The sequence below is a fragment of the Amblyraja radiata genome, chromosome 15 (assembly GCF_010909765.2).
Source record: "Amblyraja radiata isolate CabotCenter1 chromosome 15, sAmbRad1.1.pri, whole genome shotgun sequence".
Taxonomy (NCBI): Eukaryota; Metazoa; Chordata; class Chondrichthyes; order Rajiformes; family Rajidae; genus Amblyraja; species Amblyraja radiata.
Genome location: NC_045970.1, coordinates 18,631,112 through 18,650,976, shown reverse-complemented (window position 1 = coordinate 18,650,976; position 19,865 = coordinate 18,631,112). Strand labels below are relative to the sequence as shown.

The window sequence follows — 19,865 nt, the reverse complement described above, 5'->3', positions numbered from 1 at the left end:
AAAGAGTAGAGTCCCAGCTTACTTAACCTTTCCTCATATGTCAATCCCCTCATTGCAGGAATTAATCTTGTAAACCTTCGCTGCACTGCCTCCAGGGCTAGTACATCCTTTCTTAAGCATGGACCCCAGAACTGTACACAGTATTCCAAATGTGGTCTCACTAATACCGTGTACAGCGCATTTAGATAAAGCACTTTCAGATGATTTTTACTACCCTTCCTTCCGTTTTTGCCCCTTTTACATCTAGAGCTTTATCTTCACACATTCTGGATCCTCCTGTCACATTTTGATTTTCCGCTTCCCTAGCCTCCCTTAGCTCACTGTACCCTTACTAAATCACTGTACCTTTAACCAAAAAGCAGAAATGCTAACCTGAGGTTGCACCCAATCAGCTGCTTCCTCTAGTCTGCTCCCACCAATCAGCGGCTTCCCCAGAAACCCTCCCTATGGAGTGTGGAACGTCACGGGATTTGGTAAGCTCTGACCCTCCACCGCTGTCTCCAACGGTCCTGGGTCTCCGCGAGAACAAGCCCCGTGCCCGATTCAAGCCCTCACCGCTCTGACCCTCCACCGCTGTCTCCAACGGTCCTGGGTCTCCGCGAGAACAAGCCCCGTGCCCGATTCAAGCCCTCACCGCTCTGACCCTCCACCGCTGTCTCCAACGGTCCTGGGTCTCCGCGAGAACAAGCCCCGTGCCCGATTCAAGCCCTCACCGCTCTGACCCTCCACCGCTGTCTCCAACGGTCCTGGGTCTCCGCGAGAACAAGCCCCGTGCCCGATTCAAGCCCTCACCGCTCTGACCCTCCACCGCTGTCTCCAACGGTCCTGGGTCTCCGCGAGAACAAGCCCCGTGCCCGATTCAAGCCCTCACCGCTCTGACCCTCCACCGCTGTCTCCAACGGTCCTGGGTCTCCGCGAGAACAAGCCCCGTGCCCGATTCAAGCCCTCACCGCTCCGACCCTCCACCGCTGTCTCCAACGGTCCTGGGTCTCCGCGAGAACAAGCCCCGTGCCCGATTCAAGCCCTCACCGCTCCGACCCTCCACCGCTGTCTCCAACGGTTCTGGGAAAAGCTCTTGTGGACAGATGAGATGAAGATTAACTTATATCAGAGTGATGGCAAGAACAAAGTATGGAGGAAAGAAGGAACTGCCAAAGATCCAAAGCATACCACCTCATCTGTGAAACACGGTGGTGGGGGTGTTAAGGCCTGGGCATGTATGGCTGCTGAAGATATTGGCTTACTTCTCTTCATTGATGATACAACTGCTGATGGTAGTGGCATAAGGAATTCTGAAGTGTACTGACACATCCTATCTGCTCAAGTTCAAACAAATGCCTCAAAATTCATTGGCAGGCAGTTCATTCCACAGCAAGACAATGATCCCAAACATACTGCTAAAGCAACAAAGAAGCTGAAAAATGGTCAATTCTTGAGTGGCCAAGTCAATCACCTGATCTGAACCGTATTGAGCATGCCTTTTATATGATGAAGAGACAACTGAAAGGGACTAACCCCCAAAACTAGCATAAGCTAAAGATGGCTGCAATATAGGCCTGGCAGAGCATCACCAGAGAAGACACCCAGCAACTGATGATGTCCATGAATCGCAGACTTCAAGTAGTCATTGCATGCAAATGATATGCAAAAAAAACAACTAAACATGACTACTTTTATTTACATGACATTGCTGTGTCCCAAACATTATGGTGCCCTGAAATGGGGGGGACTATGTATAAACACTGCTGTAAATTCTACATGGTGAAACCAAAATGCATAAAAATGGCCTTTATTAAAATCTGACAATGCGCACTTTAACCACATGTGATTTTTTTCTATTACATATCTCAAATTGTGGAGTACAGAGGCAAATAAATAAATGATGGGTCTTTGTCCCAAAGATTATGGAGAGCCCCTTACAATGAGAACTAAAGTAAAATTCCTACCTACATTAGCAAACCTGCCTCTACACCCATGTAAATGCACCCATTTAACTTTGCGACTCAAGTATCAAGACATAGACCATCAGAGTTCACTGAGTGTAATTAATTCCTCAATGTTCGTGATGTTGGTCTAGGAAAGGATGCGGACTTTGATTCTGGAGATGAATTTGGAAGATTTGTCAGAGATAGCATTGGTGGTATCACTTCAAGGCACATATGTGACTGCAGTAGGTACCCCATTTATCAGAACCACACAGTCGGACAAGAATCACTGCTGTTTGTAGTCTGAGCTTGTGCCAGGTCTGAGGCATTGTTCTTTAAACAGTCTTTACTTCAGATGGCCAGAGCCTGCTCTGGTGCTCAAAGTATGAGCTTCATCATTGATTTCTGCTGTTGTAGAGAAATTGGTTCCAAAATATGGGAAGTAGTCCATTGTCCCCATGGTCTCATTTTAATTATTCAATGTGTAGATATTTACTAAAGGTACATTTCTTGGGCTCTCTGATCAATTCCAACTCTGAAATGCTGTAGCAATGAGACATTACTTGCCTTGCAACTCTTATATTAAAAAAATCTGCAAAATTAATAGTTTTTATTCACTCAATTTAAATTTGTTTTCAACTGATTAATGTATTAAAACTTGCTTAATATTCATTTCTAACTTTCATTCTGTATTAAGCTTTTGAAAATGGCACATTTGCTTGCATTAAACACAATAAAAATTTAAGTACTTGCATCTTTACGTAAACCATCACAGATATTGGAGTCGCCAAACAATTTCTCCTTTTTCCTCTACATTAAATCCCCATGCTGATTTAATGTTTTACTTTTTCCATACTTTTAAGATTTTTCTCAGTTTAAGTTCAGACTGAACGGAGCTGACTATATTTCATTAATACATTGTTGGAGCAAACATATGGCGTTGCTTGGATTTTTGCTTTCCGCAGTGCAGGATCACATTGATTGGATGCACTTGCTTAATTTGCAGAGATCTCATTTCAACCTTGACAAAACCTTAGCCTTAAACCAATCAAATGCATTGCAGTCCTCCAATTCCCCAACCAAGTGGAATTTCACTTTTGCTGGTTCCAAATATAATGTGGCATTGCAGCATCTAAGTTAGTGCCATGCATTCTAGTAACTTTCATCTTATCATCATTCTGCAGTAGTCATCAGTGCCACATGTGTTTAAGACACCATGTCAAATCAAAGGTTAGTTTTTGGACGACAAAGAGTATATGTTAATGACATAAATTTTGAATCTTGTGCCCTGCCCTTGCATATCTAGATAACTTGTGAGAATAAATGCTAGGCATTCATATGAAATCTTAAAGAGCAAATCACGAGAGGAACCTCATAGTATTGAGCAAAATGAGACTTGAATTTGCTCCGGTCAGTGGCATGCTTACCCTCATGTAGCCTCATATGAGGTGAAAATAACTGCCCTTGATATCAAGATTACGTTTGATTAAGGAGGAAACTTTCCACTGACTAGAATTATGTACGGCACAACGGAAATGGTTGGCAATCATTCATTCTTAGCCCCAGGGTATAACTGCAGAACTTCCTTAGGTCAGTGTAATAGCCTCAACTATCTACAGCCGCTTCATTGATGACTCTCCGCAAATCCTTCTCAGATGCATCGATTTTTGAAGATCGCAGAAAATTCAGTTCTGTGCCTCTTTGTGGCAAGACTTACACGACATGCAGGTACCGGCTGGTACGTGGAAAGCAATATTCATGCAGGGAATGGTCTCTACTCTTCAATATTCAGTAACATTATAGTCATTGATTCCTCCATATTAGCATTTTGGGAGTTACCATTAACCAAAGATGACGAGTGCATATAAAATTCACCACCTGCCAGTTCCATTGCTAGTCACACACCAGTCAGATTGGAAGTGCATTGCTGTTCCTTCATTGTCACTGAGTATATATCTAAGAATTCCCTCCTCAGTGATACTGTGGGAATTACTGTAGTTCATTTCACCGAATGAACTACTATGGTTCAAGACTGTGACTTACTTATATGTCTATAACTCATAATTCCGCAATTCAGCATGGGTAGTAGATAGTAGTCTTCTCAGTACATTTGGCAAGTTTTCCTTATCCTGCAAAGGAAAATCTTGACCAGAAACATGTGGTCCTTAAACCTCTTGCCCAGCTACATCAGGATCGATTGAATTTGTCTCTTGCTGCTTATTTAAGTTTCCTTGTCCCTTTGTTGCTATGCGCATGTGTGAGTGAGTGAGTTGAAAGGCTTCCAAGCTCTGTTCAGTAACAAATACCCTACTGTAAATATTTGCCAAAGCTGACTTTGCATGATTGTTAATTTGTATAGACTGCTGTTTTTCATGTAGATAGATAAAAAAATCTGGAGTAACTCAATGGGACAGGCAGCATTTCTAGAGCGAAGGAATGGGTGACGTTTCGGTTTGAGACCCTTCTTCAGACGATTTGGGGATAAGGGAAACGAGAGATATAGACAGTGATGTGCAGAGATAAAGAACAATTAATTAAAGATATGCAAAAAAGTAACGATGATACAGGCCATTGTTAGTTGTTTGTAGGATGAAAATGAGAAGCTAGTGCGACTTGGGTGGGGGGAGGGATGGAGAGAGAGAGGGAAAGTAGGAGCACGGTGAGGTCAGCACGCCAGACTACCACAGCACTTCCCTTGTCGGCGGGTTTGATTATAATGTCAGGGTTGCTGCAGAGTGTAGTCTCAGCTCACCTTTCATCTAGCTAGCTTTGCATTATTGTTAATTTGTATAGACTGCTGTCTTTCATGTAGTCTCGGTACACCTTTCATGTAGGAGTTGCAGATTGGCTTTAACTAATGTCACAAGTCAAGATCATCGTTCAAGGGCAAAAAGCCTACAAAACAGCCTGGTTAACGCCGATTACATGCAATAATCATGTAAATGAGTTGGCAGCTTGAAATTACTGTGTTGCCTACATCGTAGCAATGTGCTTATCGCACAAGGCAGTTCTTGCACACAAGACTATCCAAGTTAGTAACTGTGTCTGTACAATTTGGCCATCCTTATTCAAGCAAACTAGTTTTTCAGTAATTATTTGTAGATTCATTTTTGTCATATGATTCCAGTCATCTTCAGATTACAGAACAGGGGAGGAGATAATGTCCAGTTTATACCATGTCTATGTACAAGTGATGCAGCAAGCTGCAATCATCTCTCCTCAGAGCCTTGTAAAATTATTTCCTTTCAAATACTTTTCCAGCTCTTTTTAGAGTTCTACAATTGAATCGCCACCCCTTTTATTACTTTGACAGTGTATTCCAGGCCCTAAGCACTCACCGTGGGAAAAAAAATTCCTTGTCTAACTTGTGGTTCTTCTTTCAGTCATGTGAATTCTGCGTCAGGTAGTTAAGGGTGAATAGTTTCTTTAAACCTACACTGCATATGGTCATCGTGAAAGCCATTACATCACGAGGTCTCAGAATTGGACACAATGTTCCAGATGTAGCTAAACCAGTAATGTAGAACTGTTTAAACAACTTTGATCCAGTCAGGAATTTTATCCACTTCCAATTCAAGCCACATTGCAAATTAGCGCACTTTAAAAAAATAAACACAAACTGTCAGAATTAGGGAGTGGCAAAAAGCAGTAATCATGTACATGAAGTAGAGTTGCAGATGAATAAAGAACTGCATATATATCCAAAATGTGTATTTTCACTATTATTTCACAAAAGTAACATCTCACCATTAACAAACTAAATATCATTAATTTATTCTTTTGCAATGATTACAAATCAAACTTGTCTTAATAAAATGATTATTTTACTACAAATACACAAAATGTGCTAGATGTTTATTATTGCCAATAAACCTCTGGCAATGATGATTAATTATTACAAGAGAGAAAGCATGTCATTGTTCCGTTTTGCTTCATATCACAATTAAACACTCTTGACTCTTGAAGTTCCTTGAAGTTTAATTGTTATTGGACATCCTAAAGTGTAAATAAATTACTTTTTAAAATTGATCGTTCTCTCTATTTTCTCTTATTCTACATTTCTTTTGAACTCGTGTTTCTAATTCACTCTTCCTTCCACTCATCATGTTATTTATTTCACTGTATCCTTATCTGATTGTTTAAGAACTGATAATCACGATTAGTTTATTCATGTCCCTGATGTCATGTTCAGTCTTGTTCCCTTCATGCAACATTAAAAGCACACACTTTTCCGAGAAAAACAAGAATGCACTTACCAAAATAAAATCTAACAGTTTGTTGCCTGTCTGCCCCTCAACAGGAGGACCGAAATCTGTAGATGTTTAAATTTGCTTATTTCTTCATGTTGTTACTTTATGCTGTTACTTTACAGCCATTATTTTTTTTTTCATATGCCTCTGTAAATTGTGTATATTCATCTGCAAAATTGACCCTACCTTTAGATTTTCTCCAATTTTAGGTAGCTAATCAACAACAACCCTTCCCCCTTCTCCTTGTCCCCTTCCATCTGTATACCTTCCTCTGACTATACATTTTGCTCCTCCACTGTCCTTAACCTCCTTATCTCACAACCTTTTGTCTTCCCAATTCTGGCCTTTGCCCATCTGCTAATCAAGCCTCACCTATACCCACCTATCACTTTCCAGGATAGACACAAAAATCTGGAGTAATTCAGCGGGATTCTGGGGAGTCAGGGGGCTCACAGTCTGAAGAAGGATCTCGACCTTTTCTCCAGAAATTATGTCTGACCCGTTGAGATACTCCAGCTTTTTGTGTCTATCTTCGGTTCAAACCAGCCTTCTGCTGTTCCTTCCTACACGTCACATTCCTGCACCCACCTCTCTCATCCAGCTTTCTCCCCCCCTACTACACTCGATCTGAAGAAAGTTCTCCACCCAAAACATCACCTATCCATGTTCTCTCGAAATGCTGCCTTTGCCACTGAGTTACTCCAGTACTTTGTGTCAGTCCAGTACAAAGTTTTGCAGATCTACTGTTGCACAGTATTGATGAAGAACTATGGCCACCCAAAGTTGGAGCTAATGGGCATGTGAGGGAGAATAGGTAACATGGACAGTCGCCTAAAAAATCGCTAAGTGGGACAGGCCCGTTTCTCTCTTTGGTCATTAAGAAATGGAAATTTCTTGGACAAAATGACAATGACATCTCTTACTGAGATGGTGTTGCTTATTAGAAGTAGGGTGAAAGAAAGAATATGCTTTTTATTTTCACATAAAAATCCAGGAGAAATCCAAATCTGTTTAAGCTTCACAGAATGGGTGCTCATGATTTTCAAAGGGCTTGAACACTTGTATTGATTTGATTTATTCTAGTTCAGTTAACGTCTCTGTAAAGGACAATTCAATAAATTGACACAATAAATAATTGGTAATATAAACCAAGAAAGGTCTCGACCCGAAACGTCACCCATTCCTTCTCTCCAGAAATACTGCCTGTTCTGCTGAGTTACTCCAGCATTTTGTGTCTACCTTCACATTTCAGGTTTAAAGACTGCAGTAGAAATTCCAGAGCACCTAATGAATAGTGCGAATATAATGGAGCAATTTTCATTTTAGTTTTCATTAAAATTTACTTTTGACTGAGGCGTAGATTAGAAGTTACTGGATGATGAACACTCCCTTGATCAACAATCTGCCATTTGTTCACCTCTGTGGACAAATGGGCTCAGTGGGGAAAGAGGGCAGAGAATGTGCCTCATAAAGGCATTAGTAGTGTTCAGGGGATGTCTTCTTGTTTTGAGGGACAGAGGAATATAGGAATAGTTGCAGAAAATCCTGGTAATGGAGATTGGCGGAAGTGTAAAGCTTCATATTGACTGATGATTAGAACACAAAGCAAGAAGGAATCAACGACACAGTTACTTCATAAAAGGGAGGAATAAAGCCAGGGAAGCATTTGGAAAGGAGCCAGAATTTCTACAAAAAAAGACACAAAGTGCTAGAGTAGCTCAGCGGGTCAAGCAACATCTCTGGACAACATAGATATATAACATTTTGGGTTGCTACCCTGCTTAACACTGATTGTGGTGGCATGGTGAGGCGGGGAGGGGGTAGAAGCTGGAACAGAGGTGGGATCAGGGCAAACCTGGCAAGTAGGTCAGTTACCCAGAACAGAAAGGCCAGTATGGGGATGGGAAGAAATTTAAAATGGTTAACAATTAGGAGACAGTAGACACAAAAAGCTGGAGTAAATCAGCGGGACAGACAGCATCGCTGGAGAGAAGGAATGGGTGACATTTCGGGTCGAGACCCTTCTTCAGACTGGTTAGGGATTATGGAAACAATGATATAGATGATGATGTAGAGAGATAAAGAACAATGGATGAAAGATATGCAATAAAGTAATGATGATGGAGGAAACAGGCCATTGTTAGCTGTTTGGTGAGTGAAAACAAGGCCTTGGTGGACTGAGCACAAGAGTTAGGCAAAACAGTTGCCTAGTCCACACTTGGACCCGCCAATGTAAAGGAGGTTAGAGGAGGTGCAAGTAAGCCTTTGTTCCAACTCTCTTCCAGCTTTCTCCCTCCAAACACAATCAGTCTGAAGAAGGGGCCTGACCCGAAATGTTGCCTATCCATGTTCTCCAGAGATGCTGCCTGGCCTGTGGAGTAACTCCAGCACTTTATATATTTTCTTGTTAACTGTCGCTATAGTTACTTGTGTCTAATATTGGGTGTTTTGGATGTTAAATAGAATTAAATTGGAAAAGCAAGCAACATTGAAAATCATCGTGCAAATAACTGCGATTCTGTAGCAAATTTCTTAAATGTCAGCTGCAATCAATTTTCTCCGTAACAGTCATATCTAAAATGTCTTTAATCAATTTCTTAGAAATGAATTAGGCAGAAATCATCAAAAACTGATACAGAGCTACTTGTCATTTGATTGCAAATGGGGTGCATCAATTTTCTCCTTGTTTCTAACCTAACAATTTGAATGCAAGTGGCTTTCATAATGTAACTTGATTTGCTGTACATAAAAAATCACTATCAACAAGAATGCATCTCCCTGCAGTGATGTTGTATTGATAGCTTGCAAGTAATTAATGAGCCACTAGGTTGAGCATGTTCTCATTGGTGAAGATAGCCTGCAAACATGTCATATTTGCAGCAGGAAACATGGCAAAAAGTGAAGTGCCTGACCATTAGAGTTATTCCAGCACTTTGTGTCTTTTTTTTATGGATCAGCATCTGCAGTTTCTTGTGTCTACTTTGTGTCTCATTTCAGCTCTGTATTATTTTTCCCCAGAACAAGATGTTCATTTACAGAGGAAAAGAGTATGAGCGACGTGAAGAATTTGAAGCAAGACTTTTCACCATTTTTCCCAATGCGGAAAAAATGAAGACGACATCTCCTCCAAGTGATGACATAAAAAACTCATCTGCACAGTGTATCCTTAGTATGTGCTCGGACGTGTATGTTTTGGAGAGAATATGTTACTTTTCTGAACTAAGAGTTTTATATTAAGGGGTGACTTTATTGAAGCATTAGATACTAATGTGTGCCTCTTTATTTCAGAAAAGGGGGCTTCTCATTTTAAACAGGTACCGAGAAATGTTGTCTTACAGACAGTAATGAATCTCCAGAATTCTATATCCTAGGAAATTGTGGAAGCTACGTCATGGGATTTATTTGAAGTGGAGATAGAGGAATTAAGAGATATGGGTAATAGTGAAGACGTGGAGGCCGATGATAGATCAGCCATGATCATATTAAACATCAGGGTCAATGGTTTAGCTCTTTTCTTATTGTTTTCCGTATGTGTTCTATTTTAAGTATTTTTTATAATCTATTTAAAGAAAATACATGCTGGTGGTGATGTTATCATATTGGCATGAATTGTCCTAAATCTGGGGTGCTCCATGAACTTGCTGTTCCATGCTCCCTATTCCTCCCATTACCATAATATCATTACGGATATAGAGATATTCTGGATATAAGCTGACTATCCATATCTCAGATACATTAAACTGGTGGAGCAGGCTGTCAGACCTCAGGATGCCCTGCTTAGTATCTCGATCACATTTAATTCATGATGTCAAATTGCTTCAACTGGAACCATTGGAACTAATATTATTGTTCACAATAACACATCATTCTAAATGTTTACATAACTAAAAATAATTGATACGGCTAAAACTTAAAAGAATAGAATTTACATTTCTATGGCTGAGGGATTACTGAAGCTTAGTGACATTTTTAACAACCAATTGTGCTGTACATAAATTCTGATGACAGCACTATTATGTTCAGATGGTGTTGTCCCAGACATCATAATATAACAACTTGTTCGATTATTTTTGTATGGTTTTCACAATACAGCAATCCTTAATCTTACTGAAAGCATATTTGCATCAGAATAAAATTCTGGTGGTTAGATTGACAAACAGTTGCTACAGTTGAAGACACATTTGAGGAATATATATTTTGACCGCATTGGTGCTGCCTTCTACATTTATGAAAAACTCACCAATTAATTACTTTTTCTGCCAGTTTCCACCTGCCCTCACCTTCAGATGGCTTTCTCTGACTCTCCCCCTCCTTTTATGGATGCCTGTCTCCATCTCGGGAGATAGGCTAGCTATTAACATATATAACAAACCTAACAACTTCCACATCTACTGTGCCCTCCATAATGTTTGGGACAAAGACCAATCATTTATTTATTTGCTTCTGTACTCCACAATTTGAGATTTGTAATAGGAACAATCACATGTGGTTAAAGTGCACATTGTCAAGTCAAGAGAGTTTATTGTCATGTGTCCCAGATAGGACAATGAAATTCTTGCTTGCTACAGCACAACAGGGCATTGTAAGCATAAATACAGAACAGTTCAGTGTGTTTATATAGCATAGACCATATATATACACACATAAATAAACAGATAAAGTGCAAACGGCTGATGTAGTTCAGAGTTTGTTTGATGGCGAGTTTAATAGCCTGATGGCTGCGGGGAATAAGCTGTTCCTAAACCTGGATTACCAGATTTTAGGCTCCTGTACCTTCTACCTGATGGCAGCGGAGAGATGAGTGTGCAGACAGGATGGTGTCAGATTTTAATAAAGGCCATTTTTATACATTTTGGTTTCACCATGTCCAAATTACAGCAGTGTTTATACATAGTCCCCCCCATTTCAGGGCACCATAATGTTTGGGACACAGCAATGTCATGTAAATGAAAGTAGTCATGTTTCGTATTTTGTTGCATGCAATGACTGCTTGAAGTCTGTGATTCATGGACATGACCAGTTGCTGGGTGTCTTCTCTGGTGATGCTCTGCCTGGCCTGTATTGCAGCCGTCTTTAGCTTATGCTTGTTTTGGGAGCTCGTCTCCTTCAGTTTTCTCTTCAACATATAAAAGGCATGCTCAATTGGGTTCAGATCAGGTGATTGACTTGGCCACTCAAGAATTGACCATTTTTTAGCTTTGAAAAACTCCTTTGTTTCTTCAGCAGTATGTTTTGAATCATTGTCTTGCTGTAGAATGAACCACCGGCATTTGTTTGAACTTGAGCAGATAGGATGTGTCTATACTTTTCAGAATTCATCATGCTACTTCCATCAGCAGTTGTATCATCAATGAAGATAAGTGAGCCAGTATCTTCAGCAGCCATACATGCCCAGGCCATAACACCCCCACCACTGTGTTTCACAGGTGAGGTGGTATGCTTTGGATCTTGGGCAGTTCCTTTTCTCCTCCATACTTTGCTCATGCCATCACTCTGATATAAATTAATCTTCATCTCATCTGTCCACAAGACCTTTTTCCAGAACCGTGGTTGCTCTTTTAAGTACTTCTTGGCAAATTGTAACCTGGCCATTCTATTTTTGTGGCAAACCAGTGGTTTGCATCTTGCAGTGTAGACTCTGTATTTCTGTTCATGAAGTCTTCTGCGGACAGTGGTCATTGACAAATCCACACCTGACTATAGTAGGGTGTTTCTGATCTGTCGGACAGGTGTTTGTGGATTTTTCTTAATTCTAGAAAGAATTCTTCTGTCATCAGCTGTGGAGGTCTTCCTTGGCCTGGCAGTCCCTTTGCGATTAGTAAGCTCACCATTGCCCTCTTTCTTCTTAATGATGTCCCAAGCAGTTGATTTTGGTAAGCCTAAGCCTAAGGTAAACTTTAACCACGTGATTTTTTTCTAATACAAATCTCAAATTGTGGAGTACAGAGGCAAATATATAATTTGGGCCTTTGTCCCAAACATTATGGAGGGCACTGTATTTTGACTGATCTTCAACTCCTGCGTCCTACTGTAAGGACTCTGTTCCATTCTCATGGTTCCTCCATCCCCGATTGCGACAGGTTCTGCCTCTGGAAACTGTTTGTAAATGGTAGTGAACAAAAACAGTGTTTGGGAGGGAATCACAGAAACGGAGGAAGCAGGTGCGGGGAGAACAGCCATCAGTCATCCTCACTGACTCAGTGAGTGAGTGAATGAATCAGCTTGATTGTTGCACCATGGTGGAGAATGCATGTGGTAATGCCTTATTCCCACCTATAGTCTCAAAGCAGCTGGTAAATCCAACCTCATCCATCCTGCTGAACTCAGAAATGCTCATTCGTATGTACGGACTGTCCATAAGAATAGTGTTCATAACTCAAGGTGTACTTGTTTTTTGCTCCAAAGATAAGACTTTCCTTAAGGGTATGTCTGAAATGTCATTTTTCTTTCTGAACTGTCTTCTTCTCTTCCACTGTTACGAAATCTTTTGACTGCATCCCATTCATTTCTCGTGCCTCTGCTCTCATCACCTCTCCTTTGGGATAGAACAAGGTCTCAGTTCACCTTCCACCCCACCAGCCTCCGCATTCAACAGATTATTACCTGTAATTTCCGCCAACTTCAAAGAGATTCCGCCACCAAACACATCTTTTAGCCTTTCTTCCCTTTTCAGCACTTTACATGAACCATTCCCTTTGTGACTTCCTGATCGTCTCTACTGTTCCCACCAACCAACCACTTCTTACAGCACTTACCTTTTAGTCGACAGGCGATGCACTTGCCCTTTCACCTCTTCCCTTACCACCATCCAGGGACCTAAACAGCCTGAGTGAAGCAGTGATTCATTGGTACTTCTACCAACCTAGTGCATTACATTTTGTATTTACAATGAGGTCTCCACTATATTGGAGAAACAAAACACAAATTGGATGATAGTTTTACGAGCACTAATGTTCGGTCCACATGGGACAACCGTAAACTTCTCCCTACCTACCCTACATACCCCGTCCCACTTTGACATTTCACTCTATGGTATCACAGTGAGGCCCAATGCAAGCTGAGGAACTGTACCTCATTTTTCATCTGTGCCCATTGTAGCCTCTAGACTCAATACTAAACGTTACAACTTTAGGTAGTTTGCTTTCTTGGTTTAGTTTTAGCATTTTAAATTTTGAGATACAGTGTGGAAACAGTCCCTTTGGTCCACCAAATCCACACCGACCATCGATCACCTGAATACTAGTTCTATGTTATCCCACTTTCATATCCCACACACCTGGGGGCAATTTACAGCAGCCAATTTACCTACAAACATACAGGTCTTTGGAATGTGGGAGGAAACCGGACACCCAGAGAAAACCCACACGATCACAGGGAAAACGTATAAACTTCGCACAGACAGCATCCATAGTCAGGATCAAACCCGGATCTCTGACGCTGTGAGGCAGCATTCTACTGCTGTGCCACTGGTCTATAGTAATCTGCATCTGTGATATTAGCAGCTTTTTTCCCCTCTGGTAGTGGATATGCCCAGTCTGCCCTACTGGGCTTATCACCTTCCTCTACATTTTTAGTATTTCCCACGTTCTTTCATCAATGCTACTTTGTCCATGTTGTCACTATGTAACTGCACCCATTCACTCTTTGACCAAATAACCTTTTTTTAAGCTTATCCACACAGTCACCCTGGTTTGAGACATCCCTTCTTCCCTGAATTCCCTGCAGCTTTAAAAGCTTATTTTGTCTTCTTATCAGTTATCCAACCTGAAACAATTACCACGAATGCGGCCTGACCTGCTAAGTATTTCCAGTATGTTCTGTTTTTCTTTGATATATATTACTTATTTCAATTTCTTTGCAATGAAATTGCATTTTACGCATATTTATGATCTCATATAAACTCGGGTACGTTATGTTATTTTTATAGACACAGTCCAATTGCTTGTAGGTATAATATCGAGAGAAGCTGTATTCCCAAGCCATGTTCCATAATGATACAATTTCTCTTTCATCTGCAGCATAACTTATTTGGAGCAATTAATATTATAAATGTTGCAAGTCAATCTCTTTTGAAGCATTGTGAAATATCAGAATTTGTATTTACATCTGTATTAACTATTTTATTATTTTACAGTATGTTTATAGCTAGATTTGTCATGTATTTTCCAATGAGATTAAAATAATTATTTCAGTCTGAAATATTTCAAATACCGTAATGAAACCTTCGCATCATTTAGTAAAGACAGCAATGATGAAGATAGGAAGTGGATCTTATAATAGAACTGCATTATTACATTATTACTGCAACATTTTAAAGTGAAACAAAGACATGTTACATTTACACCGAGCTTTGAACACACACATATCCCAGGAGGTGTGTGTTAATCAATCATAAATGATGTTGAGTCAAAGCGAATGAAAGTGGAAAGGAGCCAACAAAGCTTGAACTGCTATGTATTTTAAGGGAGAGGTTCTGCATAACATTTTCAAGTCGTGACTAGATGTGTGAACGTAAGATTGCTGGTGAAGGAATACACAAGACCAGAGACGGGAGGAGGCAAACAACGAATATAAGATTTATAATTTAATATGTGGATTGCGTACCACGGATGTGCTTTATTTTTGAGAGCACTGAGGACAGAATGCTGAACAGGAGATCATAGTGATATTTGAATTTGGAGAGGATAAATTCTTGGATGGCATATTAATAGCAAATTAACTGAGGGATGATGTTAAGGAGGTAGAAATGGGCAATATTTGTGATGGAGAAAGTGTTGAGTCAGGAACACAGTTTAAGATTGCAAACATACCTATATTCAGTGGAACAGGTGCAGAATCTATTAAGTGTGCCGTCGATGATCCCGTAGGATTTTTCAGCATATGGTCATGGTGGTCATTATAGCATATCCAAGACTAGATATCATACAACTGAAAAGCACAAGTGACAAGATGCCATTGGATGCCTCATCACATATTTTCAAATGCAGTGACCATAACAATAAAGCCCATGTAGAAAGGAATTGAGCCTTGGCTTATTATAGAGTTTCAGGTTCAAAGAATGGATAAACAATCATGGAAATCATTTTAAATGCATTTTGTCAGACAGGATTGAGTGGGGGGAGGTGCATGAGAAACAGAGGAGGATATAGCATTAAAACAAAGTCAGTCAAAATAAAGCTTGGGACAAGGTTTGACCTGATAAGAAGCAGGATGCGGATAACAGCAATGGTCCAAAACAAATGAATTCAGTTTTACCGAAATTTCATGAGCATTTTATTCCGGAGGCTGGGTAGTGAGTGCAAAGGACAGCGTTTTACAAAGATGATTAGACATTGCATAAATAAACTGGAATTATCATCATTCTCCAGGATGAACTTGGACTAGCAGGTAGACAGTGGTTTGGCCATTGACTGGGTCGGTAGTGAAAAAAAAGCAAACTTAATCCATAAGAGGGCTCGTATAAAAAAACGGATGTAATGTGGAGGCTCTATAAGGCGCTGGTAAGGCCGCACTTGGAATGCTGCGATCAATTTTGGGCACCATATCTGAGGAAGGATGTGCTGGCTCTGGAGAGGCTCCAGAGGAGGTTTACAAGAATGACCCCAGGAATGAGTAGGTTAACCTATGATGAGCATTTGTCTGCACTGAGCCTGTACTTGCTGGAGTTTAGAAGAATGAGGGGGGAACCTCATTGAAGCATACAGAATAGTGAAATGCTTGGATAGAGTGGATGTGGAAAGGACTAGAGGTCATAGCCTCAGAATTAAAGGATGTTATGTTAGGAAGGAGATAAGGTCTATAGTCATAGGGTGGTGAATCTGTGGAATTCTTTGCCACAGAAGGCTGTGGAGGCCAAGTCAGTAGATATTTTTGGCAGAGATAGATAGATTATTGATTAGTACAGGTGTCAGAGGTTATGGGAGAAGGCAGTAGAATGGGGTTAGGAGGGAGAGATAGATCAGCCATGATTGAATGGCAGAGAGACTTGATGGGCTGAATGGCCTAATTCTACAATTCCTTATAACCTTATGATCTTTGGTTCCATGGCCAAACCGCTGTTGCCACAAATACAGAGCTTACCCCCTGAATTTGCAAGATAGATGACCATATTAGGAAAATAGTGCAACATGAAACGAATAAATGTTTCAATATGAACAAGAGAATCAAAGTTGGAGGCGAGACCGTAGTTAAGTAAGTGGATAATTGGTGAATTAATATAAACATTGAAATGAGGGTGCTGCAAGATTCTTGAAAGTTAAGTAAGTAGTAAGTGAATTTTAGTTTAAACCTTGAATATGCATGAAATATGTCAAGTTACCAGATCTCTTTCAAATGCTACTCATTTATATTATTCCCTAAAATGCCTTAACAAACTCTTGCAGATATTCAGTGTTTCACCGTGAAAACCATCCGTGAATTACCACCAAAGTTCAGGAACAAGTCTGTCTTAGAGCAAATTTTAAGGTAAGGGTTTCTCCATTTTAGTGGGGCACTGCGTCTGGTGGTAATGTAGTGGTTTAGACACCCAACAAGTAATCCAGAAACCTGGGTTCAAATCCCACTTGAATAGCTATGGAATAAAAATCAGATTAGCAGTTTAGAATTTGGGGGGAAAAAAAGTGGTTTAAGGTTTTGAAAAATTACTGCATAAAATTACCAGACCATCAAAAGAAGACCAGCTAATATGCTAATGTTTTTAATGTCTTCTTAAAGGCCAATTGGTTGGACTATAAATGTTCGCCAGCCTTGTCATTTTCCCTAGTATAATTAACCCACCATAAATAAAATAAATTAAGCTTTACCCCACCCCCCTGCATCTTTAGCCGCACTTTTAATTTTCTCTTAAATCTATTCAAAACTTTGCTTCCATTATTCTTCCCTGATAGCCATTATGTTTTTTTTTAAATCATTTTGTGCACGTAGGCACAAATAACGTGGGTAAGAAGAGGAAGGAGGTTCTGCAACCTGAGTATAGAGGCTGAAAAACAGGACCTCTAAGGTGGTTATCTCTGGGTTGCTTCCAGTACCTCGTGCTAGTGAGGGTATGAACGGGGACTTAGGGGATCTGAATGTGTGGCTGAGAAGTTGGTGAAGGGGGCAGGGATTTAGATTTCTAGACCACTGGGATCTCTTCTGGGGCAGGGGTGACCTGTACAAAAGGGGCGGGTTGCACATTAATTGGACGGAGACCGACATTCTGGCAGGCAGGTTTGCTACTGCTACACAGGTGGGTTTAAACTAAATAGTGGAGGAGGTGGGGCCAACGATGTGGAAGTGTATGCGTGCAGTTAACGGGAAAAAGAATGTAGGAAAGGTTACGTTTAAACTAATAGGGCAGGGGGATGGGAACTAATGCAGGGAGAGAGGGCCATAAAATGACAGAAGCAAAAGGTAAAAGGGAGAAAAGAAAAACAAGCCTGAAAGCTTTGTGCCTTAATGCGAGGAGCATTCGTAATAAGGTGGATAAATTGAATGTGCAGTTAGCAGTTAACCGATATGATATAGTCTGAAGAAGGGTCTCGACCCGAAACATCACCCATTCTCTCCAGAGATGCTGCCTGTCCCTCTGAGTTGCTACAGCATTTTGTGTCTATCTGATATAGTTGGGATTATGGAGACATGGCTCCTGGGTGACCAAGGCTGTGAGCTAAATATGTAAGGGTATTAAATATTCAGGACGGATGGATAGAAAGGACGAGGAGGTGGGGTGGCATTGCTGGTTAAAGAGGAGATTAATGTAATAGTAAGGAGAGACATTAGCTTGGATGCTGTTTGGGTAGAACTGTGAAATAACCAAGGGCAGAAAACACTTGTTGGAGTTGTATACAGACCACCAAACAGCAGTAGGGAGGTTGGGGATAGCATCAAGCAGGAAATTAAGGATGCGTGTAGCAAAGGTACAACTGTTATCATGGGTGACTTTAATCTACATATAGATTGGGTCAACCAAATTGGTAACAACGCTGAGGACGAGGAGGATTTCCTGGAATGTATACAGGGTGGTTTTTTAAGCCTATATGTGGAGGCACCGACTGGAGGGCAGGCCATCCTAGACTGGGTATTGTATAATGAGGAAGGATTAGTTAGCGATCTTGTTGTGCAAAGCCCCTTGGGCCACAATGACCATAATATGGTGGAATTCTGCATTAGGATGGAGAGTAACATGGTTAATTCAGAGACTAGGGTCCTGAACTTAAAGAAAGGAGACTTTGAAGGTATGAAACGGGAATTAGCTAGGATAGACTGGCAAATTATACTTAAAGGGTTGACGGTGGAGATGCAATGGAAAAGATTTAAAGATTGCATGGATGAACTCCAAAAATTGTTGACTCCTGTCCGGCGAAAAAATAAAAAATGGAAAGGCGGCTTAACCGTGGCTGACCAGGGAAATTAGGGATAGTGTTAAATCCAAGGAAAAGGCATGTAAATTGGCCAGAGGAAGCAGCAAACCGGAGGACTGGGAGAAATTTAGAATTCAACAGAGGAGGACAAAGAGGTTAATTAAGAGGGAGGGAAAAGAGCATGAAAGAAAACTTGCGGGGAATATAAAAACTGACTGTAAAAGCTTTAGATATGTAAAAACTGAAGGCAGATAAATCCCAAGGGCCTGATGGTCTGCATCCCAGAGTACTGAAGGAGGTAGCCCTAGAAATCGTGGATGCATTGGTGATTTTCCTGGACCATTTCTGACACTTCCCAACCATTCCTTGACCTCACTATCTCCACCGCAGGTGATAGACTTCTGATCGACATTCACTATAAACCCACTGACTCCCATGGCTATCTTGACTACTCTTCCTTCCACCCTACTTCCTGTAAGGACTCCATCCCCTACTCCCAATTCCTCCGTCTACGCCGCATGCTCCCAGGATGAGGTGTTCCACACCAGGGCATCGCAAATGTCCTCATTCTTCAGGGAACGGGGGTTCCCCTTCCCTACTATAGATGAGGCTCGCACCAGGGTCTCCATCATACCCCGTAACACTGCTCTCTCTCCCCATCCCCCTCACTCGCAACAAGGGCAGAGTCCCCCTGGTCCTCACCTTTCACCCCACCAGCCGGCACATACAACAAATAGTCCTCCGTCAGTTTCGCCACCTCCAACGTGACCCCACCACTCGCCACATCTTCCCATCTCCCCCCCGTCTGTCTTCCACAAAGACCGCTCCCTCCGCAACTCCCTTGTCAATCCTTCCCTTCCCTCCCGCTCCACCCCTTCCCCGGGCACTTTCCGTTGCAACCGCTAGAGATGCTACACTTGTCGCTTTACCTCCCCCCTTGACTCCATTCAAGGACCCAAGCAGTCGTTCCAGGTGCGACAGAGGTTCACCTGCACCTCCTCCAACCTCATCTATTGCATCCGCTGCTCTAGATGTCAGCTGATCTATATCGGTGAGACCAAGCATAGGCTTGCCGATCGTTTCGCCGAACATCTCCGCTCGGTCCGCACTAACCAACCTGACCTCCCGGTGGCTCAGCACTTCAACTCCCCCTCCCATTCCGTATCCGACCTCTCTGTCCTGGGCCTCCTCCACGGCCAGAGTGAGCAATACCGGAAATTGGAGGAACAGCACCTCATATTCGGCTTGGGGAGTCTGCATCCTGGTGGCATGAACATTGATTTCTCACAATTCTGTTAACCCTTGCTGTCTCCTCCCCATCCTACCTCAGCCATCGGGCTCCTCCTCCT

At 41.4% G+C, this 19,865-nt stretch overlaps 1 protein-coding gene across 1 annotated transcript in view; it reads left to right on the top strand.

The window, feature by feature from the left end:
- Nucleotides 1-19,865, top strand: part of LOC116981051 (dedicator of cytokinesis protein 1) — a 413,994-nt gene that overhangs the window by 328,844 nt on the left and 65,285 nt on the right. Inside the window, exons 41-42 of the mRNA XM_033033698.1 lie at nucleotides 9,194-9,335; nucleotides 16,558-16,639. Coding sequence (XP_032889589.1) covers nucleotides 9,194-9,335; nucleotides 16,558-16,639 — 224 coding nt within the window. The remainder of the gene's footprint in view (nucleotides 1-9,193; nucleotides 9,336-16,557; nucleotides 16,640-19,865) is intronic.